This window comes from Bison bison, unplaced genomic scaffold (genome assembly GCF_000754665.1).
Source record: "Bison bison bison isolate TAMUID 2011002044 unplaced genomic scaffold, Bison_UMD1.0 scf7180017864115, whole genome shotgun sequence".
Taxonomy (NCBI): Eukaryota; Metazoa; Chordata; class Mammalia; order Artiodactyla; family Bovidae; genus Bison; species Bison bison.
Window position 1 is genome coordinate 1,196,977 of NW_011494687.1, and position 10,962 is coordinate 1,207,938.

A 10,962-nucleotide genomic window follows, 5' to 3' on the forward strand; every position below is an offset into this window, starting at 1 on the left:
CTTTGATTGCATTGGGTCTTCGTTGCTGCATTCAGGCTTTCTCTAGTTGTAGTGCCTGGGCTTCTCATTGCAGTGGCCTCTTGCTGCAGAGCACAGGCTCTAGGCATGTAGTCTTCAGTTGCTATAGCATGTGGGCTCAGTAGCTGTGGCACATGGGGTGCGTGGAACCCTCCAGGACCAGGGATCGAACCTGTGTCCCCTGCATTGGCAGGAGGACTCTTATCCACTGTGCCACCAGGAAGGTCCTCATTTTTTATTTTTATTATATGTATTTTTGATTGTGCTGGGTCTTTGTTGCTGAGCACAGACTTTCTCTAGCTTCAGTGAGTAGGGGCTACTTTTTTTTGCAATGGTGTGGGCTTCTCATTGCAGTGGCTTCTCTTATTGCAGTGTGTGGGCTCAGTAGTTGCAGCACATGGACTTAGTTGCTCCATGGCATGTGGAATCTTCCTGGACCAGGGATCGAACCCCTGTCCCCTGCACTGGCAGGCAGGTTCTTATCCACTGTAACACCAGGAAAATACTTTTACTTTTTATTTTAAATCAGAAGGGTGATTTAGTAAATAACCTGTGCCAATTTCAAATCCTTATCAAATGCTTCTAACCATCCTAAATATGTTTTGGGAGTATTAGGTCTACTGTTACAGATGGAAGCAGATATTACTTGAGATTTCACTGATATGTGGCCTATTGAGTATTTGAACATAAGTATTTAATCAGTTTGAGAATAGGAAGGAACAATTCCTCTTTAAAAGGTTTATCGAAACTATACATCCCCTAATTTGAGAACTAAAAATTTAATCATTTGGTAGCAGAGGAGGTTAGTTGTACATTTTAAGGGTAGTAGATAAAAAATGGTTGAAGGAATTATAGGCATTCCTAATTTTATTTGCTTTGCAGACACCGTGTTTTTTACAAGTTGGAGGTTTGTGGCAACCCTGCGTCGAGTGTCTATGAGTGCCATTTTGCCAACAGCACTTGCTCCCTTCATGTCTATCTCACATTTTGGTAACTCTCACAATATTTCAAACTTTAAAATTACTATATTTTTTATGGTGATCTGTGATCTTTGATGTTACCACTGTAATTGTTTTAGGACATCATTAACCATGCCTGTATAAGATGGTGAACTCGACCACTGACCAGCCATCTCTCTCTCTTCTCTCCCCTCAAGCTTCTCTATTTCCTGAGACACAAGGATACTGAAATTAGGACTAATTAATAACCAAACAATGGCCTCTAAGTGTTCAAGTGAAAGGAAGAGACTCACATCTCTCATTTTAAAACAAGAGCTAGAAATGATTAAACTTAGTGAGGAAGCCATGTCAAAAGCAGAGATAGGCTGAAACTAGGTCTAAATTACACCAAACAATTGGCCAAGTTGTGAATGCAACAAAAAATTTCTTGAAGTAAATTAAAAGTGCTACTTCAGCAACACACAAGGGAAAGCGAGACAGTCTTATTGCTGATAAAGAGAATTTCTAGTGGTTTGTATAGAAGATCAAGCCAGTCACAACATTCCCTTAAACAGAAGCCTAATCCGGAACAAGGCCCCAGCTGTCTTAGATTTGATGACAGTAGAGAGGTGAGGAAGCTGCAGAAGGAAAAGCTGGTAAAGTTGGTTCATGAGATACAAGGAAGTAAGCCATGACATAAAACTGCAAGATCAAACAAGTGTTGTGTAGAAGCTGCAGCAAGTTATCCGGAAAATCTAGCTTATATAATTAATAAAAATGGCTACACTACACAACAGATTTCAGTAAAGAGACTATTCAGGACTTTCATAGGTAGAAAGGTCAATACCTGGCTGAAAAGCTTCAGTGGACAAGCTGACTTTCTCATTAGGGGATAGTGCAGCTGGTGACTCTAAATTGAAGCCAGTGCTCATTTATCAACCATTCTGAAAATCGTAGGGCTTTTAAAAATGCTAAGTCTATGCTGCCTTTGCTCTGTAATTGGGACAATACAGTCTGGGTAATAATAGCATATCTGCTTACAACAGGGTTTACTGAATATTTTAAGCCCACTGTTGAGACTTAACTGTCAGAAATAAGGATTCCTTTCAAAATATTATGGCTCATCAACAATGCACCTGGTCATCCAAGAGCCCTGAAAGATGTACAGTGAAATTAATGTTGTTTTTGAACATATCCCTGATGCAGTTCAGCAATCAAGAAGTAATTTCAAGTCCTATGACTTAAGAAAGAAATACATTTCGTAAGGCTGCCATGATGATTTCTCTGATAAATCTAGGCAAAGTAAATTGAAAACCTTCTGGATAAGATGCACCATTCTAGAAGCCATGAACATTAGTGATTCAAGGGATCAAAACATCAGTATTAAGAGTTTGGAAGAAGTTCATTCTAGCACTCCCGAATAACTTAGGGGGTTCAAGATTTCAGTGGAGGAAGTAACTGCTGATGTGGAAATAGGAAGAGAACTAGAAATTAGAAGTGGAACCTTAAGATATAACTGAATTAAAAAAAAAAAGATATAACTGAATTGCAATCTCATGATAAAACTTGAATGGATGAGTTGATTTTTATGGATGAACAAAGTAGTTTCTTGAGATGGAATCTACTCTTGGTGAAGATGCTGTGAAGATTATTGGTATGATGACAAAGAATTTAGAATATTACATAAACTTAGTTGATATGGCAGTAGCAGGGTTTGTTAAGAGTGACTTCAATTTTGACAGAAGTTCTTCTATGGGTAAAAACACTATCAAACAGCATTGCAGGGACTTCCCTGGTGGTCCAGTGGCTGGGACTCCATGCTCCCAATGCAGGTGGCCAAGGTTTGATCCCTGGTTGGGTAACTAGATCCTATATGCCACAACTGAGTTTGCTGGCAGCAACAAAGATTCAAGATCCCAAGTTGCTGGCACAACCAAATAAATAGTAAAATAAATGTTAAAAACAAAACAAAACAACAACTTAAAAAAACCAGCATTGCAGAAATTGTTCTTGAAAGGAAAAGTCAATCGATATGGCAAACTTCACTATTGTCTTAAATTCCTTGGTGGTCTAGTGGTTGGGACACCAAGCTCTCACTGCTAAGACCCAGGGTTCTACCCCTGGTCCAGAATTAAGATCCTACACACTGACTTTGAACCAAATGGCATGGCCATAAAAAAAAAAAAAAAAGTTACTCTCAATCTTCAGAAACTCCCACCTGATCAGTCGGTAGCCATCAAGACTTCCACCAGTTAAAAAAAAAAAAACCTGGTAAGTCCTACATAACTTTTATATGCACTAGGAAAAAAAAATCATGACTTACTGTATTGTGTGGTAGTATGGAACTGAACCCACAATATCTTTGAGGTATGCCAGAGATCAGCCTTTTTGCCTTACTACCCCTTCTTCTTTTCTGGGTTTCGCTGGTAGTTCAATTCAGTCAGTTCAGTCGAGCAGTCGTGTCTGACTCTGCAACTCCATAAACTACAGTACACCAAGTCTCCCTGTCCATCACCAAGTCCTGGAGTCCACCCCAATGCATGTCCATTGAGTCAGGGATGCCATCCAACCATCTCATCCTCCGTTGTCCCCTTCTCCTCCTGCCCTCAATCTTTCCCAGCATCAGGGTCTTTTCCAGTGAGTCAGCTCTTTGCATCAGGTGGCCAAAGTATTGGGAGTTTCAGCTTCAACATCAGTCCTTCCAATGAACTCCCAGGACTGATCTCCTTTAGGACGGACTGGTTGGATGTCCTTGCAGTCCAAGGGACTCTCAAGTCTTCTCCAACACCACAGTTAAAAAGCATCAATTCTTCAGCACTCAGCTTTCTTTATAGTCCAACTCTCACATCCATATATGACCACTGGAAAAACCATAGGCTTGACTAGACAGACCTTTGCTGGCAAAGTAATGTCTCTGCTTTTGAATATGCTATCTAGGTTGGTCATAGCTTCCCTTCCAAGAAGTAAGCATCTTTTAATTTCATGGCTGCAGTCACCATCTGCAGTGATTTTGGAGCCCAGAAAAATAAAGTCAGCCACTGTTTCCAGTTTCCCCATCTATTTGCCATGAAGTGATGGGACGAGATGCCATGATCTTGGTTTTCTGAATGCTGGGCTTTAAGCCAACTTTTTCACTCTCCTCTTTCACTTTCATCAAGAGGCTCTTTAGTTCTTCACTTTCTGCCAAAAAGGTGGTGTCATCTGCATATTTGAGGTTATTGATATTTCTCTTGGCAATCTTGATTCCAGCTTGTGCTTCCTCCAGCCCAGCGTTTCTCATGATGTACTCTGCATATGTTAAATAAGTAGGGTGACAATATACAGCCTTGACATACTCCTTTCCCTATTTGGAACCAGTCTGTTGTTCCAGGCCCAGTTATAACTGTTGCTTCCTGACCTGCATACAGATTTCTCAGGAGGCAGGTCAGGTGGTCTGGTATTCCCATCTCTAAGAATTTTCCACAGTTTATTGTGATCCACACAGTCAAAGGTGTTGGCATAGTCAATATAGCAGAAATAGATGTTTTTCTGGAACTCTCTTGCTTTTTCAATGAACCAGCGAATGTTGGAAATTTGATCTCTGGTTCCTCTGCCTTTTCTAAAATCAGCTTCATGACCCAGATAATCACAATGGTGTGATCACTCACCAGTGATCATATTCCAGATATCCTGGTATGTGAAGTAAAGTGGGCCTTAGGAAGCATCACTATGAACAAAGCTAGTGGAGGTGATCGAATTCCAGTTGAGCTATTTCAAATCCTGAAAGATAATGCTGTGAAAGTACTCAATATGTCAGCAAATTTGGAAAACTCAGCAATGGCCACAGGACTGGAAAAGGTCAGTTTTCATTCCAATCCCAAAGAAAGGCAATGCCAAAGAATGCTCAAACTACTGCACAATTGCACTCATCTCACATGCTAGTAAAGTAATGCTTCCCTGGTAACTCAGTGGTAAAAAAAAATCCATCTGCAAAGCAACAGACATGGGTTTGATCCCTGGGTTGGCAAGATTCCCTTGAGTAGGAAATGGCAACCTGTTCTGGTATTCTTGCCTGGGAAATCCTATGAACTGAGGAATCTGGTGGGTGAAGTCCACAGGGTCACAAAAGTCAGACACGACTTGCAACTAAACAACAAATGCCTGTAATACATGATATAAAGGGTAGCAATAGTTTGAAATGGGAATACACTACAGTTATCAGTGGCAGTAATAGCCTTGAATAAGATACTTCTCTAAAAATATAACCAAGAACTGGCAGTTTGTTCTCTGTAGAGAGGGAAGGGTGAGGAAATGGGAGTTAATATCCCTAATTTCTTCCTGAAATAATTATTACCTGACTCAGACTTGGCAGAATTCAGCCTCTTGAGACTTCTGTTCATTTAATGATTGTTTTACTCCAGAGAAATAGAAGCAGATCATTATTCTCAGCCAGAAAGTCAATCTGTGCTTCTCTAGGATAGCCTACCACAGTCTTTGGGGAAGTCATTTAACCTCTTTTGGTCCTTAATCCCAACTCCTAAAATAATGCCTACTTTCTCAAAGGAACTGAGAATAGTAAACGGATTTAAACTTTAGTTCCCAAAACATACCACAGCATCTAATTTTTTAAAAAATGTAGCCTTCCTATTTTCAAATTTTAGCCCTCTGCTCTCCCCCAAACCACTTCCTAATAACTAAAGAGCTTCTAGATGAAAGTGAGAGAGCAGAGTGCAAAAGCTGGCTTAAAACTCAACATTCAAAAAACTAAGATCATGGCATCCGGTCCCACTATTTCATGGCAAAAAGATGGGGAAACACTGGAAACACATGACTTTTTCTTAGGCTACAAAATCATTGCAGATGGTGACGGCAGCCAGGAAATGGAAAAGATGCTTGCTGTTTGAAAGAAAAGCTATGACAAACCTAGACAGCATATTAAAAAGCAAAGACATTACTTTGCCGACAAAGGTCTATCTAGTCAAAGCTATGGCTTTCCCAGTAGTCAGTCATGTATGGACGTTCAGAGTTGGACCATAAAGAAAGCTGAGTGTCGAAAAATTGATGCTTTTGAACTGTGGTATTGGAAAAGGCTCTTGAGTTTCTTGGACTGCAAGATCAAATCAGTCAATCCTAAAGGAAATCAGTCTTGAATATTCATTAGAAAGACTGATTTGATGCTGAAGCTTCAACACTTTGGCCACCTGATAGGAAGAACTGATTCATTAGAAAACACCCTGATGCTTAAAAAGATTGAAGGCAGAAGTGGATGACAGAGGACGTGATGGATGAATGGCATCAATTCAATAGACATGAGTTTGAGCAAGCTCTGGGAGTTGGGTGGACAGGGAAGCTTGGCATGTTGCAGTCCATGGGGTCACAGAGTTGTAAACAACTGAGCAACTCAGAAACTTCACTGTTCTTATGACTTCTAGTTATCTGTATTGTGTTTTTATCACGACTGGCTAAACTCGTTTGCCTGGAGCAGTTCTGATTTCATTTATTATTGTAGCACAATTAATGGCTACCCTAATCAGAATTTATAGATTAATATATCTGTATGTCTAAGAGCACAGCATGTGTACTGTCTATAGTCAAAAATCTCTCCTTCATGAGGCACCTTCCTTTAAAAAAATATTTAACCTGGGCCCCATGCACTGGGAGTGAGGAGTCTTAGTCACTGGACTACTAGGGAAGTCCTAGTATCTTCACTTTTTTACAAAGTACTATCTGAATACATATTGGGCCTCACCTGGCCTCTGTGGCAAGCATTTCACATCTGTTACGTCCAACCCTGTACCAAGCTATTACATGACAAGAGGCCAGATGAGTCCCAATATGTTTTCAGAAAGATCATAGGTCAGAGGAGAGGATAATTATTAAAAGGGAAACCTGCGGCATTAAACCTCTTTAACTGAAGCTGAGGTCTTAACAGTTACAAATAAATGTGTTTTTATTTCTAGAGCTTTTGTCCCCACAACCCCGAAGAGATCAAGCACCCACTGAGTTCATCCAACAAGAAGCCATAACTTTATTAATGATAGAAACAGTACAAATTTCAAACCCAGCTGCAGTTACTCTTTTGAAACACCAAAAAAAGGTCCTCTTTTCAGATGGTTACATTGTTAATTCCTGTAAGAGAAAAGAGATCATCAGAAGTGGTTACAGGCAAATTCAGAGAATACAGGTCACTAAAATCCAAGAAAACTCAGAACAGGTTCTGGAAAGAGGCTTCTTAATTGGCTGATATTAAGCACAAAAACTAGTCACCCACAATTGGTCAGGGCAGCGGGAGTCAAAGAATAAGCTTGGATACTTACCATAATAGCATTTACAATATCATTACTGTTGTTCTTCAGGGCTCTGACTGCCTTTGCTCTCGACACATTTGCTTGTGACATGACCAATTCTATGTCCTTAACTTCCACACCGGTTTCGTCAACCTAAGATAAGGAAAAAATACTTAATAAACTAAAGGCAAGAACAACTTCAAGAGTTGTCAGGCATCTCCTGAATCTACAGACAGTACTTAACATTAAGTCAAAAGCTACTTAACTCATGGAGTTCAAGAGCCTAAAACCATGTAGAACACACTCATCAATACAAACATGGTATTATCTTGAAAGGATTTAAGGTACAAAAGGTTTCCTTATATACCTCTTCCTCTTCACTCTCCTCTTGTACAGTTGGAGTCTGTGTGTTTTCTTGGATGTTTGAGACAGCTTCACCTTGAACTTTGAATTTCTCAGCAGCTGCTAACTGTGCTTGCTGAGATAAATCCTCAATCTATAGGACAGAAAGTACAGATTCAAATGAGTAGATCAATTGCAGTAAATCAACAAAATGGTATCTTTCCCAAACTCTCACTCTGAATCTAACTAACTTAAATCTAAATCACATTAACTTACCACCTAGCTTTAAATGGCTTGATCTCACTCAGATTATACTGATATCTCCCTGTAGACAAAGAAATAGCTTATGTCTAAAGCAGTGGTCCTCCACTGGAGGGTGATTTTGTCCCCCAGGGGACATCTGTCAAAAGCCTGGAGATTTTGTTGGTTATCACAACTGCAAGTGATACTGCTTAATGGATAGCCCTTCTACAACAAAGAATTATTTGATCCAAAATGTCAACAGCATTGAAGTTGAGAAATCCTGGTCTACAGTAATTCTCAAGAAAACTTTCCTTACCTTGGCTTCCCCAAAAACAATGTAGGTATCTGAAGCTGGGCTCTTGTACACATCTGGTTTTGTGATGACAAAAAGGATATTCTTAGATTTCCGGATAGTGACTCTAGTAACCCCTGTAACCTGTCGAAGACCCAGTTTGGACATAGCCTAAAGAATAAAAAAGAACAGTTGTCAACTTCTTTAGAAGCAGCTTCAGGAAATAAACTCAACAAAACTACATTCTAAGCAAAGACTTTCTGTGGGCAAAGAAAAGTTTATACAGGAATATATCATTGATTCCCAGGCTTCCTGCCACTACCCTGAGTTCCACTACAGACTCCCCCTTTCCAAAGTTGCTTCATCAGAACCTTTAACTCTTGTTTATAACTTCAATTCTTACCTTCCGTGCCTTCTTTTCACTCCGGCTCTGTTTTGCTTTACTGACTGGTTCTTCATCGATTTCAGCTGCTGCTGCCAGCTAAGAAAATCAAATAGCTATGAGTAAACTGGAATGTAAAACCTGGATACCAAAATCCCCATGTGGTTTTCCCTTTACAAAAGTTCACAGCTCCAAACGCATAAGCCAGCTTTCTCTGATTAACACTGGTTCACCAATGTTTCTCTGACCCAAGTACTTACATTGGTAAGTTAAGATAATACCCACCTGAGCTTGTTGTGTGGTTGCCTGTGTAGAATCCTGTTCCTCAAGCTCTGGGACTGATTCATCACTATCAGATTCTGTTCCAGACCCTAAAATAACAAATAACTTTTACATTTTATAGCAAAGATTACAAGAGGCACCTCACTATGGCTTGCCCAGACCAAAAGTCACTGGTTTATACAGTATGATAGCCTGTAACTTAGTCAAAAACTAGTGTGTACACATCCATTAAAGACCCAGCCCCAGAAACACTAGACACAGCTGAGCATTTTATGTAACTGTTACTTTTTCTTCAAGTTCTTCACTTCTCGGCACAGGCAAATACCAATGATTTATGCAATGCCAAATTCTACCCAATAGCCCATCCATCTTAGAAAGGTTCTGGTAGGCAAGGTGCCTCCAGGTATACTTCAGTGAAGACCGTTAAGATGACATTGTGGAGGCGGTCTTGAGGGGAGGGACACTTTCCCCTCATCCTTTAAACTGGGTTGGGGGAGGCCAGAAGCAGTTGTGTACACATTTAGCTTTATTTTCAAACTGCTAACCCTAGCAATTTGATCTAATCAACACGACCCAAATAGTCTCAAAATGCTGATCTATAGTTCTAATAGTCACTTCTAGATAATTGTCCTATGACCTCATCCATTTCTTCCAAATGTAACTCATATATTTAAATTTCCCTCAATTCAAAGGCCAAGCATCAATGGACTACTGAGGGTAAAAGCATACACCTCCACCATTCTCAGGCTAGGAAAAATAATAGGTCTTGGAGGAAGAGTCCCTGGGCACTGGTTATTACTAAGTTTAAGATATGAAGAAATTCAAGCAGTTCTACATTTCCCAATATTTTAGCAAATCCCAGGCCCAGGGACAAGGTTAGTGATGTGGTAGAGATTAGAGCAAATTAAAGGTCTAGAAGGTCTTGGTTTTCAGTGTCAGATCAGGTAGGTAAGGAAGATGATGGACCCAGAGTTAGTCTGGACCACATTACACAAGATAATAAACACATAATGGACTATCTGAGGCGAAAACCAAGATTCTGTCTCACATGCCTAGAGTTTCTGCATTTAAACTTATTCTATGCCCAAACACAAACAGGTATACTGGAAAAAGCGGCGCATCCTATGGTTAGTATTGGTGGGTAGCCCGGGAGGGTTGTGGGCAACACACCATGCACACGGCAAACCAAGGCAAATACCCTTATTGTTCTTCAGAACAGGCTGCTTGGCAGAGGGGGTTGGGGCAGGGATCCCAGCAGGTTTGGGGGTGGGCATGTTGACGAGGACCGGCTGGAAAGGCACTCCCCCCGAGATTGGTTCCGGGGGAATCAGAGGCGGCAGCTCATCCTCATCAGCAGGGGCTGAGGGCTTACAGGGTGATTCCAGCACCAGCCCAGGTGAGGACGGCAGAAATTGCTGTTTAGGAAGCAGAGGGGGAACTGGGGAGGAAGCAAGAGGCAGAGAGACTGACGGGGTAGGTGCTGGAGAGACAGACACTAATCCAGCTTTAGGAAGGCTCTTCTCTGGGGCAGCTGTTGCTGAAGGGGTAGATGTCTCTGACTCAGAAGGAGGAGGCAAGGGGCCCTCTGGGGAATGGAAAGAATCTTTGCCCTTTAAGGGAGAGACAGGGAGGGCTTTTGGAGAAGAACCTTTCTGAGTAGAGACTGTCAGTAGAGGAGCTGGAGCCACTGCAGGAAGGGGTCCTTTAGTACCATTCTGAGATGAGGGATCTGGGCACACAGGTGGTGAAATAGAACTATTCTTGGCTGGTGGACCTTTCTGAGTGGGAGTTGTGATGACTGGTGCACTTTCTGGAGCTGAACCATCAAGCACTGCTTTGAAAGCTGTGGGGCCTTTCTTTATTGGGGGCCCTTTAGATGCCTGAGGGGCAGTGGACCCCAAGGGACATGTGACTGAAACTGGGGAAGTAGGGGCCTCTTTGGGAGAGAGAGGAATCACAGTTGGGGGAGCGGGAGCCTCTTTGGAGGATGAGGTTGCTGGGGCCCCTTTGGGGACTGGGGCCTTTTTTGGAGAGGGAGGAATTACAGCTGAGGGAGTGGGCACCCCTTTGGGGACTGGGGTTCCTGTTGCTTTTTTGGTGGAAGGAGTCACGGCTGGGGAAGTAGGGACTTCTTTGGTGTTTGGAGTTGCTGAGGCTCTTTTGGCAGGCCGAGGCCCTTTGGGGGGGGGGGGGGGCGCA

General features: G+C 41.6%; 1 protein-coding gene across 2 annotated transcripts in view; it reads right to left on the reverse strand.

Moving 5' to 3' along the window:
- Positions 1 to 6,939: 6,939 nt before the first annotated feature.
- NACA (nascent polypeptide-associated complex alpha subunit) overlaps positions 6,940 to 10,962 on the reverse strand; it is an 11,107-nt gene continuing 7,084 nt past the window's right edge. For both annotated transcript variants that reach the window (XM_010839273.1, XM_010839274.1), the window contains 6 exons: positions 8,767 to 8,852; positions 8,503 to 8,580; positions 8,124 to 8,270; positions 7,590 to 7,718; positions 7,253 to 7,375; positions 6,940 to 7,064 (listed from right to left, as the gene is read on the reverse strand). In XM_010839273.1, coding sequence (XP_010837575.1) covers positions 7,050 to 7,064; positions 7,253 to 7,375; positions 7,590 to 7,718; positions 8,124 to 8,270; positions 8,503 to 8,580; positions 8,767 to 8,852 — 578 coding nt within the window. In that variant the 3' untranslated portion in view covers positions 6,940 to 7,049. The remainder of the gene's footprint in view (positions 7,065 to 7,252; positions 7,376 to 7,589; positions 7,719 to 8,123; positions 8,271 to 8,502; positions 8,581 to 8,766; positions 8,853 to 10,962) is intronic.